General features: G+C 49.2%; 1 protein-coding gene across 1 annotated transcript in view; it reads left to right on the top strand.

Annotated features, from left to right (window-relative positions):
* LOC122542980 (myoferlin-like) overlaps positions 1–19,714 on the top strand; it is a 169,293-nt gene that overhangs the window by 62,902 nt on the left and 86,677 nt on the right. Inside the window, exons 25-33 of the mRNA XM_087984303.1 lie at positions 4,361–4,524; positions 4,987–5,101; positions 7,063–7,165; positions 8,323–8,462; positions 9,339–9,506; positions 11,423–11,534; positions 12,639–12,716; positions 14,899–15,080; positions 18,115–18,273. Of these exons, the coding sequence (XP_087840429.1) occupies positions 4,361–4,524; positions 4,987–5,101; positions 7,063–7,165; positions 8,323–8,462; positions 9,339–9,506; positions 11,423–11,534; positions 12,639–12,716; positions 14,899–15,080; positions 18,115–18,273 (1,221 nt within the window). The remainder of the gene's footprint in view (positions 1–4,360; positions 4,525–4,986; positions 5,102–7,062; positions 7,166–8,322; positions 8,463–9,338; positions 9,507–11,422; positions 11,535–12,638; positions 12,717–14,898; positions 15,081–18,114; positions 18,274–19,714) is intronic.

Raw genomic sequence — 19,714 nt, 5'->3', positions numbered from 1 at the left:
GCCTTGGGCGACTGTCTGTGTGAAGTTTGCACGTTCCCCTTGGGTGCTCCGGTTTCCTCCCACACTCCAAAGATGTGCAGGTCAGGTGAATTGGCTGTGCGAAATTGCCCATAGTGTTAGGTGCGTTATTCTGGGAATGGCTCCAGGTGGGTTACTCCTCGGAGGGTCGGTGTGGACTGTTGGGCTGAAGGGCCTCTTTCTACACTGTAGGGAATCTAATTGAACATGACCAGTCCACGTAACCTGTACATCTTTGGATTGGGGAGGAAACCCATGCCAGTTGAATGAAGTTCAGGATGAGCCTGTTCCTGTGACAATGAAGAGTAAGGATGGCAAGATTTGGGAACCTTGGATACTGAGAAATTTTGAACTTAGTCCAAAAAAGGAAAAGGAGGGTTACATAAGGTTGAGGAAACTGAAGATGGACAGAGCCCTTGAAGAATATTTTTAAAAACCCAGCAAAGAACTTAAACGAGGAGTTAGGGAGGCTAAAAGGGACCATGAAATGTTCTTGGCAAGCAGGATTAACAAAAATCCAAAGGCAGTTTATATGTATAGAAGGAGCAAGAGAGTAGCTCGGGAAAGGGTAGGTGCAGGCAAGGAGGAAATCCTGTGTGTAGAGTAGGAGGACGTTGGTGAGGTCCTTAACAAATACTTTGCAGCAGTATTCCAGATGATGAGTCTCAAGAGATATATGTTGATATTCTAGGACATGTTGATGTAGAAAAGGAAGAGGTGTTGGGAGTTGTGAAAAGCAATAAGGCAAACATGTCCCCAGGACTCGAGTGGCTCTGTCTCAGAATACTGAGGGAGATGAAGGAAGAAATGGCTGGGGGCATTGTCTGAAAGGTTTGCATCCGCTTTCGTTACAGGAGAGGTCCCAGAGGATTGGACAACAGCCAACGTTGCTGTTTTGTTTCAGTGTGGCAATCGTGATAATCCGGGAAGTTACTGGCCGATGGTAGGGAAATTATTGGAGAAGAATTTTAGGGACAGGATTTACTGACATTTGGAAAAACGTGGAATTACTAATGATCGGAAGCATGGCTTCATGCAGGGGAGGTCATGTCTCACAAACTTGATTGAAGTTTTTGAGGAAGTGACAAAGATGATTGATGAGGGCAGGGCAGTGGGTATTGTCTCCCTGGATGTTAACAAGGCCTTCGACAGGGTCCATTATGGCAGGCTGATCCACAAAAAGTGAAGTCATATGAGATCTGCAGTGAGCTGGTGAGATGGATACACAGCTGGCATATATAGAAGACAGAGGGTAGCAGTTCAAGTGTGTTTTTCTGACTGGATATCTGTAACCAGTGGTGTTCCACTGGGCTCAGTGCTGGGACCCCTGCTGTTAGTGATATGTATCATTGACTTTGGAGGTTGAAGTTTGCGTCACATGTAGACAGGCTTTTGGCACACCTGCCTTCATTGCTCAGTCCTTTGAGTGGAGCAGTTGGGACGTCATGTTGAGGTTGTACAGGACATTGGTGAGGCCTCTTTTGGAGCACTGTATCCAGTTCTAGTCGCCCAGTTATAGGAAGGATATTATTAAGCTGGAGAGGGTTCAGAAGAGATTTACCAGGACGTTGCCAGGTATGGAAGCTTTGAGTTCTGAAAAGAGGCTGGATAGGCTGGGACATTTCTCATTAGAGTGTAGAAGGTTGAGAGGCAACTTTATGGAAGTTTGTAAAATGAAAGGTATAGATAGAGTTCATTGTTGTTGTCTTTTCCTGAGAATGGGGGATTTCAAGACAAAGGGTCACATTTTTAAGGTGAGAGGAGACAGATTTTAAAAAGACAGTGGGGCAAATCTGAGGCACAGAGGGTGGTTCATGTGTGGTATGAACTTCCTGATGAAGTGGTAGATGTACAATGTTTAAAAGACATTTGGATAAGTCCATGAACAGGAAAGGTTTGGAGGAATATGGGCCAGGAGCAGGCAGGTGGGACTAGTTTAGTTTGGGATTATGGTCAGCACAGACTGGTTGGGCCGAAGGGTCTGTTTCCTTGCTGTGTGATTCTATGAGAATGCAGGTGGTCTGATCAGTAGGTTTGCAGATGAGGGAGCTGCGGATAGTGAGGGTGTAGCAGGACATGGGAGAAAGTGAGGGCTGCAGATGCTGGAGATCAGAGTCGAAAGGTATGGCACTGGAAAAGTACAGCGGGGTCAGGCAGTATCGAAGGAACAGGAGAATTGATGATTCGGGCATAAGCCCTTTATCAGGAATATGGAGGTGGGGGAAGGGGACTGAGAGATAAATTGGGGGAGGTGGGGCTTTGGGGCGAAGGTAACTGGGAAGGCATTAGGTGGATGCAGGCATTAGATGGATGCAGGTGGGGGTAATGATGTTAGGTCAGAGGGGAGGGTGGAAGGTGGGACAGTTCAAGAGGGCGGTACCGAGTTGGAGGTTTGGATCTGGAATGAGGTGGGGGGAGGGGAGATGAGGAAACTAGTGAAGTCGACATTGATATCGTGTGATTGGAGGGTCCCAGCGCGGAAGGTGAGACGTTCTTCCTCCTGGCGTCGGGTGGCTAGGATTTGGCGATGGAGGAGGCCCAGGACTCGCATGCCCTTGGCAGAGTGGGAGGAGGGGAGTTGAAGTGGTCGGCCACAGGGTGGTGTGGTTGTTGTTGTAGTGGGGTTGTGGTTATAGCAGGATATCGATAGGCTGGAGACTTGAGCAGAAGATTTGGAAGGCAGAATTTAATCCGAACAAATGCGAGGTGATGTATTTTGGAAGGTCTTGTGCAGGAGAGCAGCACATTGTAAATGGCAGAACCCTTAGAAGCATTAAAATACAGAGGGATAGACGTGTCCAGATGCACAGCTCCCTGAAAGTGGCACCTGGACTATTGCGGACAGTTCTGGTTACCACACGGCCAGATAGATATGGAGGCTTTGGAGATGGTACAGAAAAATTTCACCAAGGTGTTGCCCGATCTGGAGGTTTAAAGGAGATGGGAGAGGCAGGTTTTGTTTTTAACAGAGGATGGTAAGTGCCTGCATTACACTGCCAAAGGAGGTTATAGAGTCATAGAGATGTACAGCACGGAAACAGACCCTTCGGTCCAACCCGTCCATGCTGTCCCAGATATCCCAACCCAATCTAGTCCCACCGACCAGCACCCGTCCCATATCCCTCCAAACCCTTCCTATTCATATACCCATCCAGATGCCTCTTAAATGTTGGAGGTGCATGCAATGGAAACATCTAAGAGGCAGATACGTGAATAGACAGGGGATAGAGGGATACGGGCCGCGTAGATGCAGAAGGTTTTTAATTTCGAAAGACTTGGTGAGCCTGTGCTGTACTGATCTTTGTTCATGGCCACCTGATTGTCAGGGGGAACTCGCACTGAGCTGTGAGGGAGTCTGGAGAGATTCGGTGCTCATTCCTGGCAGTTTCCCGTGCCCAGTCCATCTCTCGTCCTCTGCAGTGCCCCATTAGCAATTCAGGGCTGTTTTCTGGAGGCTCCTGGGAGTGTCTGGAAGCTCGCAAGAACGAGTGGAGTCTCGCAGGAGCAAGGCTGGGGGTGGTGTCAGTCGCAGGCTACATTATGGCAATGTTTCCGTAGGTGAAACCTCCTCACTTCCGGCGAATATCACGTTCCCTTGTCCTGGTCACAGTGAAGCCGAGCCCCTCCTGGTCTCGTGCCTCTCCGTTCCACGCTGGGCAGGGCTGTCTGTACGATGTGTCATGACTTAGAGTCATAGAGATGTACAGCACGGAAACAGACCCTTCGGTCCAACCCGTCCATGCCAAACCAAATATCCCAACCCAATCTGGTCCCACCTGCCAGCACCCAGCCCATATCCCTCCAAACCCTTCCTATTCATGTCCCCATCCAAATGCCTCTTAAATGTTGCAATTGTACCAGCCTCCACCACTTCCTCTGGCAGCTCATTCCATACACGTACCACCCTGAAAAAGTTGCCCCTTAGGTCTCTTTTATATCTTTCCCCTCTCACCCTAAACCTATGCCCTCTAGTTCTGGACTCCCCACCCCAGGGCAAAGACTTTGTCTAGTTATCCTATCCATGCCCCTCATAATTTTGTAACCCTCTATAAGGTCACCCCTCAGCCTCCGACGCTCCAGGGAAAACAGCCCCAGCCTGTTCAGCCTCTCCCTGTAGCTCAGATCCTCCAACCCTGGCAACATCCTTGTAAATCTTTTCTGAACCCTTTCAAGTTTCACAACATCTTTCCGATAGGAAGGAGACCAGAATTGCACGCAATATTCCAACAGTGGCCTATCCAATGTCCTGTACAGCCGCAACATGACCTCCCAACTCCTGGACTCAATACTCTGACCGATAAAGGAAAGCATACCAAACGCCTTCTTGTGGTTCTGTTTGCAGTATGAAAACCAGGCGCGGGTCATGGGCCACTGGGGCACCAGTGGGTTGCTGCAGCATCCAGCGTTCTCCGATGCGTCGGGTAAAATAAGGCTGTCGAGAAAGGACTTCTACCCTCTCCGGGGCTGGCAGTGGGACGGAAAATGGACCATCGACCCTGAGCGGTGGTGAGTTTGCTTCCTGCCTTCTTGCAGTGGGGGGAGGGGGTCTTCCAAAGCATTGCGATTGATCATCATGCACACCTTTTTACTTGTGTTCACGGGACAAGGGTTTGTTTGGGCCGTCAGCGGGCACCTCACCCCGAAAGACGGCGTCTCCCACACAGCAGTGCTCCCTCGATGCCGCAGTGGGGCGTCAGTCTGAAGCACACCCTCACATCCTGGAATGGGACGTGAACCCATGACCTTTCTGACTCAGTGCTCCCTCGCAAGCCAAGGACGCGCTGTCGACCAGACAGAGCGACAAGGAATGATTGAGGGAGGGATGGGGAGTGCGTTGCATGCATTTGAGGTTGAGGACGGAGGAGGACTGACAGAGGAATTTGGAAAGGGTCGAGTTGAGGATGGGTCACTGTCTCTGCATTTCCATGGACATTTTTGTCCAATTCTGTTTCTCCCTCTCTTTTACAGTTTGTTGTTTGACGCTGATGCAGGCCACAATGAATTCACTGACGAAGTTTACGAGAATGAAACCCATTTGGCTGGAGGGGAATGGAGCCCAGCCTTGGAACAGTGGACAGACAAAGTAGGTGTTTCACTCCTTCTGAGAAATCTGACCGAAATGTCCGCAGGAGTTAAACATGGCACATGTGGTGGACTCTTGATGAATGCGAGAAAGAAAAGACTCATAGTTCCTATAATTGGGCCGGACTTCAGTCCAGCTCGTGGAGCTAAAAAAGGGCAGAGGGTCATATTGTCAGTCCGGAACAGAAATCCAGTCAGTCCCATTGCCCTACTCCTCCCTGCAGTTTATTTCCCTCAAGCACCTGTCTGATTTTATGATTTGGAGGTGCCGGTGTTGGACTGGGGTGCACAAAGATAAAAATCACACAGCACCAGGTTATAGTCCAACAGGTTTCATTGGAAGCACTCTGAAAGCTAGTGCTTCCAATTAAACCTATTGGACTATAACCTGGTGTTGTGTGATTTTTAAGTCTGATTTTATGTTGGAGTCATTCATTATCTCTGCTTCCTCCTCACTCATGGGCTGTGAGTTCCAGCTCATTACCACTCGCTGTGGAAAAACGTTTGATCGTACATCCTCCCCTTCTATCTCTTGCCCAAAATATGAAATCCGTGTCTCCCAAATAAGCTCTGCATCATCACGTGATGGGAACAATACTTCTCCGCCTCCCACCTGCTCAAGGAAGGCTATTATTATGCTGGAGAGGGTGCAGAAAAGATTGACCAGGATGTTGCCGGGAATGAGGGTTTGAGTGATGAGGAGAGGCTGGAGACACTGGGACTTTTTCACTGGAATGCAGGAGGTTGAGGCGTCACCTTCGAGAGGTTTTGGTGGGTGGTCCCTTTGGTTAGGGATTTCAAGACAAGGTGGCATATTTTTGAGGTGAAAGGTGAAAGATTTGAAAAAGGACACGAGGGGCAACCTTTTTTACACACTGAGTAATTTGTGTGTGGAATGAACTTCCAGAGGAAGTGGTGGATGCAGGTACACTTACAACGTTTAAAACATATTTGGATAAGTACAGGAATAAGACATGTTTGGAGGGGCATGATCCAAGCGCAGGCAGACGGGACTAGCTTTGTTTGGCATTATGGTCAGCCTGGACTGGTTGGACCGAAGGATCTGTTTCTGTGCTGTATCACTCAATATCTGAACGTGTCAGAATCTTGTCCAAATCCCCCCTCAATCGCCTTCACTTCAAGGACAACACCCCAGGCTTTTCCAACAGAGGCCTGTGGCGAAAATCATTCACCCCGGAACCATTCTGGTCCATCCCCGTCTGCACCATGTTGAGGACTCTCACGTCCTTCCTGAAGTGCAGAGATCAGAATTGGGCATTGTGCTCCACTTGTGGCCTTATCAGAGCTTTACTGTTGATACGTACAAGATGGGGAACACAGTTTTTGTTTAAATTAGATTACTTACAGTGTGGAAACAGGCCCTTCAGCCCAACAAGTCCACACCGACCCGCCGAAGTGCAACCCACCCAGACCCATTATCCTACATTTACCCCTTCATCTAACACTACGGGCAATTTAACACGGCCAATTCACCCTAACCTGCACATTTTTGGACGGTGGGAGGAAACCGGAGCACCCGGAGGAAATCCACGCAGACACGGGGAGAATGTGCAAACTCCACACAGACACTCACCCGAGGTGGGAAATTGAACCTGGGACCCTGTGCTGTGAGGCAGCAGTGCTCACCACTGAGCCACCGTGCCGTTTTGATCACAGTTGCTTGAGAAGAGTTTGATGCAAATGCTCTTGTGTCCAGAGAGTGAGTGCTGGAAAAGCACAGCAGGCCAGGCAGCATCCGAGGAGCAGGAGAATTGACGTTTCAGAATGAGGCCTCATTCCTAATGAAGAGCTTATGCCCGAAACGTCGATTCTCCTGCTCCTCAGATGCTGCCTGACCTGCTGTGCTTTTCCAGCACCATACTCTCAACTCTGATCTCCAGCATCTGCAGTCCTCACTTTCTCCTGGCAAGTCCACCCAATGTTTTTTCTTTTGGATTTCAGAAAGGGAATAGACACTTGCCAATGGAAGAGATTGAATGCCCTGTTGGGTGGGAATGGAAGGAGGACTGGATAGCAGATCTTTATCGGGCAGTGGATGAACATGGTAAGTAGGCATGTGCCAGTGGGACTGGCCAAAGACTTGGCACTATTGAACTGTAACTACCTTCTTTTGTTAAAGTTGATCCTTTCTGGATTATCGATGAATCTGGCTCCTGTTACCTCAACCCAGTTTTCAGTGTTATTTATCAAGGTCAGGAAACTGAGTGCTCAACTGCCCTTCTCTCTCAGTCCTTCAAGGCTTCAAGAACCCCATCCCATATGCTCTTCCTCATTACTGCATGCCAAAATTGTCATCTTTGTTCTGTGCATGAGACTTCAGCTCTGATTTAGGACATTGCATGTGTATGTTCTAACACACATAAATGAACACAGGGTCCAGGAAGGCATTCCATTTCAACACTGAGGCAACAGTGCACTGTCGGAGAGTCAGGACTAAAGGAGTGCTGCACTGTCACAGGGTCAGTGCTGCACTGTCACAGGGTCAGTGCTGCACTGTCACAGGGTCAGTGCTGAGGGAGTGCCGCACTGTCGGAGGCTCAGTGCTGAGGGAGTGCCACATTGTCAGAGGGTCAGTGCTGAGGCAGTACTGCACTGTCGGAGGGTCAGTGCTGAGGCAGTGCCACATTGTCAGAGGGTCAGTACTGAGGGAGTGCCGCACTGTCACAGGGTCAGTGCTGAGGGAGTGCCACATTGTCAGAGGGTCAGTGCTGAGGGAGTGCCACACTGTTGGAACGTCAGTACTGGGGCAGCGGCGCACTGTTGGAGGGTCAGTACTGAGGGAGCGCCGCACTGTCTGTGTGTCTGTGTTGCTGCAGTGCAGCGCATCCTGAGCAACTGCACTGACGAAGCATTGCACTGTCAGACAACAGTGAAAGTCGATGGCCCAGTTGAGGGTGTCAATTTTCATACAAAGAAGTGAAGTGAGTGTAAAAGCAGTGTCTGCACTATTTCAAAGAGAGGCCAATATTCATCCCACCATGCTGGTCAGTGAAGCAGCCTACCTGGTCATATATACCTGCTGCTTGTTGGAGCTGTCTGTGCCCAACACTACAGCAGTGTCTACAACTCCAGGGGCCCTCACCAAGTCTGTGGTGTGAGTCCCTTTGACACCGCCCCTCTCCGGTTGCTGATTCCTCACCTTGGGGGGCCAAGGCGATTTGGTGGTTGTTACCACAACGTGCCCTCTGCTCCATTTTGCAGGATGGGAGTATGGAAAGGCTGTACCACCAGAGACGATGCCAAGGCACTGGAACCCCACGGAGAAAGCCTACCACACAAACCGGCGACGACGGTGGAAGCGCGAGCGCATGAGGAAGCCTGATCGCTCTCGCCAGATGAAGGTGGGCTGTCACAGTATCGGTACGTGCCACGTTCGTGTGGATGGGGGGGGAAGTGGGTTCCAGCGATTATATTGGAGGAACCCATCTGCCGTTTGAAACTTTAAACCATTTCCCCCTACCTCGGGTGGACGTTGAGGGACCCTTGGCTTATTTTCAGAAAGAGCAGGGGACTTGTCCCTGGTGTCCCGTCGGTGGTTATTTTCCCCAAATAAACCAGCTCACCTTATCGTCATCATGTCATCGTTGATGGGAGGTTGCTGTACTTTCGTTAGCTGTTGCCTTTCCCACATAACACCAACTCACCTGTGACTAAAACCCTCATCCCTGCCTCCATTCCCTCTTGACTTGACTATTCCAAAACACACCTGCCTGGTCTCCCACACTCTGTCGAGGTCACTCAAAATTCTGTGGCCTGTCTTTCGATGTTCAAGTCCACTTCCCCTGTCATCCCCTGCCCTAAGCTCCTAGTCAACGACACCTCGATCTTAAAATTCTCAAATTCCTCTGAGGCCTCATTCCTTTCCGAGCTCTGTAATCTTCCCGACCTTACACTCCTCTCCATTTATCTGCATTCATGGCCTCTGGAGCGATCCTGACTTTAATCATACCATTGACAGCTGTGCTGTCAGTCCCCTGGACTCCAAGTTCTGGAATTCCCTCCTTAAAACATTCACATTTCACTTCTAAGTGTCCTGACTCTAACTTGAAGATCGTGATTGCCCTCAGTTGATCAAAACAGTGCACCCTCAAGCCTTCACATCGAGTGAGGACGTGTGCAACCAGTCAGGGGCTTCCTTTTAGGAGCATTCCTAGGGCCGCACCATGACTGTTTGAAACATGGGCGTTCCAATTTACGATCTGATGTTCCTCACACAGAGAGAAGAGATTGATCAGGATGGCTGGGAGTACGCCCCTCTGTTTGGCTGGAAGTTCCATATAAAACAGAACAAGGGAGACATTTACCGCCGCAGGCGCTGGAGAAGACGACTAATCCCGAAGGAGCAGATGGGCCCGGCGGCCATTTTCAGGCTGGAAGGCTCTTTGGTATGTTTCCCGGTGCTGTTAGGCGGTCAGTCACTTGCTCAACGGTACTTTGGGACCAAATTAGCTGAAACTTGTCAACCAGAAGGGAGGAGGGGTTTGCCAAAAAACTGACCCACACTGGTTGTTAGTAGATGACAGCTACGATAGCACCACAGAGCAGTGATCGGGTATAGATTTGCACTGCGTGGAAAGGGAGGTCTTTCAGCCTATCCATTGCCTGTGTCATCACCTTGAAAACGCAATCCAGTTATTCATTTCTCCACTGCCCTGAAAATTGCCTGCATTTATCAAACTTTCCTTCTGAAAGTGGCTATAGAATCGGCCCCCAATACCCATTCAGGTGGTGTGGTTATTTTTGAAGGAGAATCAAAGTCCACCTTCTCCGTTCTCACCTCCAAACCATCGAATCCCTGCAGTGTGGAAGCAGGCTCTTCGGCCCACCAGTAAATGGAAGGTTTTGTGTACCATCCTGGGTTGAGTCCCCTCTGCATCCTCTCCAGTGACTTGCATCCTCAAGCGCCCCAGCACCAAAATTTGGACACAATCCTTCACCTGAAGCCTTGCCAGTGAATTATGAAGTGTTAACGTGGCTTCATAGAATCATCGACACCTTAGTGTGGCAACAGGCCACAGCGACCCTTTCAAGAGCATTCCTCCCCGACCTACGGTCACCCTGCATTTCTCAAGGCTCACTTTCCTAGCCTGGACACTATGGGATAATTTAGCATGGCCAATCCACCCTCACCTGTACAACTTTGGATTGTGGGAGGAAACCCCCACAGAAACAGGGAGGATATGCAAACTCCACACAGACAGTCACCCCAGGGTGGAAACGAACACGGGTCCCTGGCACTGTGAGGCAGCAGCGCGAACCACTGAACCTTTCTGCCATCTATGCTGCCTTTCCTTGACATTTCTGAAAATAGTACCTACTCTTGATTGGACCTTTCCTTGGAATGTTTGATGGGGACAAAGTAGAGAGAACTTCACTTTCACATGAAAACAATACAGGCATCTTTATTCTAGGAGTGTTTGATGGGAAGAATGTAGGGGGAGCTTTACTCTCTGTCTAATCTCGTGCTGTCCCTGTTCTGGGTGTGTTTGATGGGGGGACAGTGTAGAGAGAGCTTTACTGTGTATCTAACCCCGTGCTATCCCTGTCCTGGGAGTGTTTGATGGGGGGACAGTGTAGAGGGAGCTTTACTGTGTATCTAACCCCGTGCTGTGCCTGTCCTGGGGGTGTTTGATGGGGGACAGTGTAGAGAGAGCTTTACTCTGTATCTAACCCCGTGCTGTCCTTGTCCTGGGACTGTTTGATGGGGGGACAGTGTAGAGGAAGCTTTACTCTGAATCTAACCCCGTGCTGTCCCTGTCCTGGGATTGTTTGATGGGGGGACAGTGTAGAGAGATCTTTACTCTGCATCTAACCTCGTGCTGTCCCTGTCCTGGGAGTGTTTGATGGGGGACAGTGTAGAGAGAGCTTTACTCTGTATCTAACCCCGTGCTATCCCTGTCCTGGGAGTGTTGATGGGGGACAGTATAGATAGAGCTTTACTCTGTATCTAACCCCGTGCTGTCCCTGTCCTGGGAGTGTTTGATGGGGGACAGTGTAGATAGAGCTTTACTCTGTATCTAACCCCGTGCTGTCCCTGTCCTGGGAGTGTTTGATGGGGACAGTGCAGAGGAACCATTTCTCTGGTTCTAACTGTGCTCTGTACGCAGTACTCGGTGTTACCACAGGCTGCCTGAAGTTTAAGAAGGGGCTGTAATCTCTGTAAAGCAGAGATGCTTCGCTTGATGAGTGCGAGCTGATACAGAGTGAGAGCTGCCTCGACATTTGGGTAGAGAATTGGTGGGTTGATGAGTGTTCGTTGAGGAAGTGCTGTGTGTGAGAGCCTGCCTGTTACCTTTTCTAGTGTCGGGAAAGCAGTGAGGTGCACCTAGAGGATCTTGAGGAACAGGAGAAGCCTGTTGGCCATCAGGAACTTTACGGGATGACTGCGCCCTTTATATCTTGCATTCTGGACCGTAAGTTTAAGGTGGTTTGCGAGAACTGTGGCACTCTCACCACTCCAGTGCTGTACTTATGGACTGCTTCATTGTCGTTTCACTGTGATATTAAACTGGACCCTCTCTGTCCACTCAAGAGGATGTGAAAGGTCACATGATGCTCATTGAAGGAGAGCTGGGCGAGTTCGCCCTGGTCAATATTTGTCCCTCAGTCGACATGACCAAACCAGATGATTCAGTCATCGTTCACCTTGCTTTTGGTGGGAGCTTGCTGCATGCAAACTGGCTGCCACATTTCCTGCCATACAGCACGGACTCCTCTTTGTGAAATTCTTCATTGGCTGTCCTGAGTTGGGGGTGAAAGATGATACGGAAATGCAGGTCTTTCCCTGTTTTCCCCTCCAGCCTTTAGATTACATTATCCACACGGATTGCGCTTCCAGTTCTGAGATTCACTTCAGCAAATTTCCTGTTGTCTTGAGACTGAGGCATTCGGGCGGAGAGTATATATTTAAAGCATTACAATATTCAACTCCCGTTTTAAGATGAAGCTTTAGGGGAAATTCAAACCAGAATCTCACTGAACCGAGAGGCAGGTTGTGGCCGACTTTTGTCTTGCGCTGATCAGGACAAATGTGCGAATGCCAAGTTTCAAATGATCGCTACAATTTATAATCTGATTGGCTGAGGCAAAAGCAACCGGCAACTGCAGGGTCCCTCCGACCTGCAGTAATTGCAAAAACGCACAAGTTGTTAATATTATTTTTGCAGGCAACACGTGGCCAGTAAGAGTTAACTTGCAAACTGATCAGAACCCCGCAGTATAAAATGTAGTGGGCATTTGAACTTTGGCATTTGTCCTGATGAATGTGGTGTTGACAACGTGTGCCTCCATTCTGTGATACTGAGGAAAAGAAAAATTCTTTGTTCAAACCGTGATAATACATTGGAGTGTCCTGTTTTAACATGGTGGGATCAGAAAGACTCAACGAGTAATTGTGTGGTTATAGCATGAGCAGGATATCGGTCCGCTCGTCTCAGTGAGGGGGGAGGATGAACATTTTTGCACAATGGTTAGCGATTCTCTTGATCCATTCCGTCATCTTCTCTTCCTTTACACAGCACCCAATGCCTTCCAGTTTCGTGGCTACATTTATCAGGCAAGAGGTTTGCTCCCCACTGATATCAGCAGCTCTGCAGGTTAGTAGGTTAACAAGGTATAAGTTCTTAGATCTGTGTGCAGTCGGATGTGCAGGCGGTCCACATGTAGAGCAGGATTGTGCTCGTGTATGCTTTGTATCTAACCCCAGGCTTTATCTGTCCTGGTTTTGCATGGAGACAGCGTAGGGAACCTTTACTCTGCATCTAACCCTGTGCTGTCCCTGTCCTGGGAGTGTTTGAAGGGGGGGACAGTGTAGAGGCAATTTTACTCTGTATCTAACCCCGTGCTGTCCCTGTCCTGGGAGTGTTCGATCGGGGGACAGTGTAGAGAGAGCTTTACTCTGTATCTCACCCTATGCTGTCCCTGTCCTGGGAGTGTTTGATGGGGGACAGTGTAGAGAGAGCTTTACTCTGTATCTCACCCTATGCTGTCCCTGTCCTGGGAGTGTTTGATGGGGGACAGTGTAGAGAGAGCTTTACTCTGTATCTAACCCCATGCTGTCCCTGTCCTGGGAGTGTTCAATGGGGGGGACAGTGTACAGACAGAGCTTTACTCTGTATCTAACCCCGTGCTGTCCCTGCCCTGGGAGTATTTGAAGGGGACAGTGTAGAGGGAGCTTTACTCTGTAGCTAAACCCGTGCTGGCCCAGTCCTGGGAGTGTTTGATAGAGGATAGTGTAGAGAGAGCTTTACTCTGTATCTAACCCCATGCTGTCCCTGTCCTGGGAGTGTTCAATGGGGGGGACAGTGTACAGACAGAGCTTTACTCTGTATCTAACCCCGTGCTGTCCCTGCCCTGGGAGTATTTGAAGGGGACAGTGTAGAGGGAGCTTTACTCTGTAGCTAAACCCGTGCTGGCCCAGTCCTGGGAGTGTTTGATAGAGGATAGTGTAGAGGGAGCTTTACTCTGTACCTAACCCCGCACTGTCCCTGTCCTGGGAGTGTTCAATGGGGGGACAGTGTAGAGGGAGCTTTACTCTGTATCTAACCCCGAGCTGTCCTTGTCCTGGGAGTGTTTGATGGGGACAGTGTAGAGGCAGCTTTACTCTGTATCTAACCCCGTACTGTCTCTGTCCTGGGAGTTTTCGATGAGGGGACAGTGTACAGACAGAGCTTTACTCTGTATCTAACCCCGTGCTGTCCCTGCCCTGGGAGTGTTTGATGGGGACAGTGTAGAGGGAGCTTTACTCTGTATCTAACCCCGTGCTGTCCCAGTCCTGGGAGTGTTTGATGGGGGACAGTGTAGAGAGACCTTTACTCTATATCTAACCCCGTGCTGTCCCTGTCCTGGGAGTGTTTGATGAGGGACAGTGTAGAGGGAGCTTTACTCTGTATCTAACCCCGTGCTGTCCCTGTCCTGGGAGTGTTCAATGGGGGGGACAGTGTAGAGGCAGCTTTACTCTGTATCTAACCCCGTGCTGTCCCTGTCCTGGGAGTGTTTGATGGAGGACAGTGTAGAGGGAGCTTTACTGTGTATCTAACCCCGTGCTGTCCCTGTCCTGGAAGTGGTCAATGGGGGACAGTGTAGAGAGAGCTTTACTCTGTATCTAAACCCGCGCTATCCCTGTCTTGGGAGTGTTCGATGGGGGGGACAGTGTAGAGAGAGCTTTACTCTGTATCTAAACCCGCGCTATCCCTGTCTTGGGAGTGTTCGATGGGGGGGACAGTGTACAGACAGAGCTTTACTCTGTATCTCACCCCATGCTGTCCCTGTCCTGGGAGTTTTCGATGGTTGGACAGTGTAGAGGGAGCTTTAACTCTATATCTAACCCCGTGCTGTCCCTGCCCTGGGAGTGCTTGATGGGGACAGTGTAGAGGGAGCTTTACTCTGTATCTAACCCTGTGCTGTCCCTGTCCTGGGAGTGTTTGATGGGGGGACAGTGTCGAGGGACGTTTACTCTGTATCTAACCCCGTGCTGTCCCTGTCCTGGGAGTGTTTGATGGGGGGACAGTGTCGAGGGGCATTTACTCTGTATCTCACCCCGTGCTGTCCTGGAAGTGACACCTGTATTGGCAGGAAGTTGCGACTGTGGCATTAGTGAGTGTGATCCAGGATTCGATTCTGTCAGTTTCTCCTGCTGCAAAACAGGGTCATGCTTCGTGATTCTCACTCCATGGCGCTCTGGTCAGACGTATCATTGTCACTGTATGCATCCAAACAGGAGATATCCCGTACCCAGGGCTCTGACCTTTAATTGTATAATTTCTCCTTTTGTTTCAGACCCTTACATTCAAGTGTCACTCCTGCACCAGAGCAAACGCACAGACATTATCAGAGGGACTCTGAACCCTATCTGGGACCAGACGCTGATTTTTGAGGAGGTGGAAATCTACGGCAATCTGAGGGAAGTAGTTGAGTGCCCACCTTTTGTCTCGCTGGAACTCTTTGACAGTAACCGTGCAGTAAGTCACACTGCGCTGGGCCTTTCCTTCCGAAACTAAAAATCCCAGCCGTGCTTTGGTCTAACCTGTGACCTCGTGCTTGTGTTATTTCCCTTGTCCCATTCATTGGAGCTGAGAGCCAACTGGTCCATCTGGGCAAGCAGTCTGCTGGGCAATGTAACACTATCCACCAACAGCAGAGTTATACCATTGCTGCCCTTGTCTGTTTCTGAAGCATGGTCTCATCCGCATCGCTCCCCCCCCCCCCCCCCCACCGCCCCAATTTACTGGTTATTCCTTCCTTGAGAAAGTTGGCATTTTGTAATCTCGTGATGCATAACTTCAGTTTTGCTGAACAGCAAATATTTTATCAAAACCTTCCATCTTGCGCTCCTCAGGATAATTCGTATTAATACCAATTCATGGGTGACTCAACATTAATACCAAATGAGAGGAGAACACTGATTGGCTAATATGTGGACCCTGATTATAGAGCCATGGAGATGTACAGCATGGAAACAGACCCTTCGGTCGAACCTATCCATGCCGACCAGATATCCCGACCCAACCTAGTCCCACCTGCCAACACCCGGCCCATATTCCTCCAAACCCTTCCTATTCATATTCATATTCATTCCTATTCCATTCATGCCTTTTGACTGTTGCAAGTTAGTAGCCTCCTTGTGGATCATCACCAGTTCATGATGAGTGACAGTTAACTGCCAGGCTTTATTTACATTGTGAACCAGGCAGATGGACTGGGTGATCAAGACATTACCCTGCCTTGTGAATGGCTGCTACCTATTGTGTTGAATTGAAGCAGGCACGGTGTGGATATATGATCTTTTTGTCTGTAAAATCAGGGTCCCATGTATTAAGATAACTCCTACTACATGCCAGCGTGCCACAGTGTCTGTAAACGTTGTGGTAGAGAATATTCTGCAGACTGTGGAAAGCCACTCAGTCCAGCGATGTCTGTGCTAGCCCATTGGCAGAGATTTTCTTCTGTTCTTTGCCAAGCAGTGTTCCACAGGGATTGCTGATGAGTCCATTTTTTATTTGTCATTTATATAAACGAACATAGAGGAAGCATGGTTACTAAGTATGCAAGATTAATGGTATAATGGACAGTGAAGAAGGTTATGGAAGATTACAAAGAGATCTTGATCAAATGGGTCAATGGGCTGAAGAGTGACAGATGGAGTTTAGTTTGGATAAATGTGATAAATGATGAAACAAGCAAAGGCAAGACTTAGACAATTGAAAGTAGGACCTTTGGTAGTGTTGTAGAACAGAGAGACCGAGAGATTGAAGTACGTAACTCCTTCAAGTTTGCATCACATATTGACAGGGTTAAGAAGGTGTTCAGCATACTTGCCTGCATTGCTCAGACCGTTGAGTATAGGAGTTGGGACATCACGTTCAGGCTATTCAGAACTTTGGTCAGGCCTCTTCTGGGGTAGGGTTCAGTTCTGGTCGACCTGCTGTAGGAAGGATGCTATTAAGCTGTAGAGGGTTCAGAAGAGATTTACCTGAATGTTGCTGGGAGTGGAGGGTTTGAGTTCGGAGAGAGGCTGGACAGGCTGGGACTTCTTTCACTGGAGCACGGGAGGTTGGGAGGTGACCTTTCTAAAGGTTTATAAAATCATGAGGGGCACATGTAAGATGAATGGCAGATATCTTTTCCCTGGGGTGGGGCATTTCAAGACTCAGGGCATATTATTAAAGTGAGTGAAGAAAGATTTAAAAAGACACATTTTTTACACAGAGTGTGATTTGTGTGTGGAATGAACTCCCAGAGGAAGTGGTAAATGCAAGTACAGTTGGAACGTTTAAAAGGCGTTTGGATATGTACATGAATAGGAAAGGTTTGAAAGGATATGGGTCAAACGCAGGCGGTGGGGGGAACTAGTTTGGTTTGGGATTATGATCAGCATGGACTGGTTGGGCTGAAGGGTCTGTTTCTGTGCTGTATGACTCTCCGACTCTGATTGATGGGATGAGAGCGTCTAGGGTCTAGGTCACGTCATGTAAGGATGGTAGACTTCCTTCCCTGAATGGTACCAGTGAACCAGATAGGTTTTTCCAGCAATCCAACAGGTTGTGATTGCTCTTAATGAGATCCGATAATTTTATTCCAGAATTATTCATTAATTCTGTTTAAAATCTAACAGCCCCTACTGTGGGATTCAAACTCAGCCCTTGAGTTGTACCCTGGAGGTTGCTGCACAGGTGGCTAAAGTGGTCAAGAAGGCGTATAGTTTGCTTGCCTTCATTGGGCGGGGTATCGAGTCTAAGAGCTGGCAGGTCATGTTAAAATTGTACAAGGTATTGGTTCAGCTGCATTTAGAATACTGTGTACAGTTCTGGTCACCACATTTCCAAAAGGCTGTGGACACTTTGGAGAGGGTGCAGAGAAAGTTCACGAGGATGTTGCTTGGTATGGAAGGTGCTAGCTATGAAGAGAGCTTGAGTAGTTTAGGTTTGTTTACATTAGAAAAAAGGAGATTGAGGGGGGACCTGATTGAGGTTTACAAAATCATGAAGGGTATCGACAAGGTGGATAGAGACGAGCTGTTTCCCAGGGTGAAGGATTCAATAATGAGAGGTCACGCTTTCAAGGTGAGACGTGGAATGTTTAAGGGGGATGCACGCGGCAAGTACTTCACACAGAGGGTGGTGGGCGTCTGGAACACGTTGCCAGCAGAGGTGGTAGAGGCAGGCACAGTAGATTCATTTAAGATGTCTGGACAGATGCATGAGTAGGTGGGGAGCAGAGGGATACAGATGCTGAGGAATTGGCCGACAGGTTTAGACAGTGGATTTAGATCGGCTCAGGCTTGAAGGGCCGAAGAGCTTGTTCCTGGGCTGTAAACTTTCTTTGACCTTTGTTCTATTTTCCCACTGCACTCTTTGACCCTTGATCGAGTTCATCCCTCACTGGGTGACTTGAATCCTGTCTCCCGTTCGGACCATGGAACTGATTGGTGCTCTGAGTAAAGTGGTGTTGGGAGAACGGGGAGAAGTGCTGATGTTTCCTCCTCTGTTTTGACAGAGCAAACACGAATATTTGGGTGCTGCCCTGTGCTTCCCGAGTGTGAGGCTAGACTCAACGGCACAGTACGTCTCTGCTCTCCAGTGGCATCCTGTCTTCCGGGGAGAACGGTTCAGTGGCGAGCTGCTGGTTTCCTTTGAACTACTCATGAAGCAGAGAGTAATTGAGTTTTCTTACCTTGTTAGAAGTGCGTGTACTGAGCTACTGGATCGCTAACTTGATTTTTTGCCAACCCGATGTCGAGTCTCATGCAAGCAGTGAAGCTTAAGCTGGGATTGAGTAGAGGCATTCTGAACCCTGAAGGCTTTGGAATGAAAGTCAAGCATTTCCCAGTGGCAGGGGAGTTGGTAACAGGGATTCGAGGATTTAACATATTGGGCAGAAGAACCTGGGGTTGAGATTTAGGGGTGTCGAGGGTGAGGTTGACCTGATGATGGGCCTATGCTCAAAATGTCGACTTTCCTGCTCCTTGGATGCTGCCTGACCGGCTGTGCTTTTCCAGCACCCACACTATTGAACTCTGATCTGGCTCAGTGGTTAGCACTGCTCTGTCGCAGCGCCAGCGACCCAGGCTCGATTCCAGCCTTGGGTGACTGTCTGTGTGGAGTTTGCATGTTCTCCCCCCCCCCATGTCTGCGTGGGTTTCATCCAGGTGCTCTGGTTTCCTCCCACAGTCCAGAGTTGAGCAAGCTGGGTGGGAAATGCAGGGTTACAAGGACAGGGTAGAGGGTTGCGTCTGGTTGGGATGCTCTTCAGAAGGTCGGTGTGGACTCGATAGGCCGATCAGCCTGCTTACACACTGTAGGGATTCTGTGATCTGTGAATGTGCTGCCTGAAAAGCTTTTGGAAGCAGATTCAGTGGATAACATTCAGAAAGAGAATTGGATCAGTACTTGAAACGTAAAAGTTTGCAAGGCGACAGGGAAGGGCAATGGAGAGTGAGACCAGTCAGATAAAGCTGGCAAAGTGATGGCCTAGTGGCCTCCTCCTGTGCTGATTGGCTCTGGGCCAGAAGCTAACAGGATTGGGTGTTTTTCTTGGCATTCTCTCAGCTTGGGGTAGAGATCTGTCAGACTCAGCCAGGCCAATCAGCACTGTGGAAGGGATAGCAGCAAAACAACCAGAGCAGGAGTGGACGCAACTTGGCTGCTGGAGCCTGCTGCCCCACTTGGTACAATGATGGCTGACCTTCTATAGACAGACAAAGGAATGGACGGTCATTGGGCTTCCATGGGAAAGTGGAATTTGAAACACAAACAGGTCATCCGCGATCTTATTGAATGGCAGGACCAGCTTGAGGGGCCGAAGGGCCCATTTCTGCTCCTCGTTCACATTTTCAACTTTCTCCCCTGTTCCTCGATATGTTGTGACCCCCAAAAGCTTGTCTGTCGCTGCTTCAGAAGAATCCAATGATGAAGCCACCGTAACCTCTGAGTCAACAATTTGAGAGTATTATCTTTTGCCGTTGTGCGTCCTTTGCTTGTTTCGGCTTGATCTTCCTTTTTCTTTTGGTGCCGAAGTGAGCCTGAATCCTGTCACAGTTAGCAGCTCACTGGTTCTCAGCACTTACCTTGTTTCTCACCCTATCTCCCTTCCCTTT

The sequence above is a fragment of the Chiloscyllium plagiosum genome, unplaced genomic scaffold (assembly GCF_037043375.1).
Source record: "Chiloscyllium plagiosum isolate Xiang-an unplaced genomic scaffold, Cpla_swu_hap1 HiC_scaffold_48, whole genome shotgun sequence".
Taxonomy (NCBI): Eukaryota; Metazoa; Chordata; class Chondrichthyes; order Orectolobiformes; family Hemiscylliidae; genus Chiloscyllium; species Chiloscyllium plagiosum.
The sequence above is the reverse complement of the archived record's forward strand: the minus strand, read 5'-3'. Positions and strand labels throughout refer to the sequence as shown.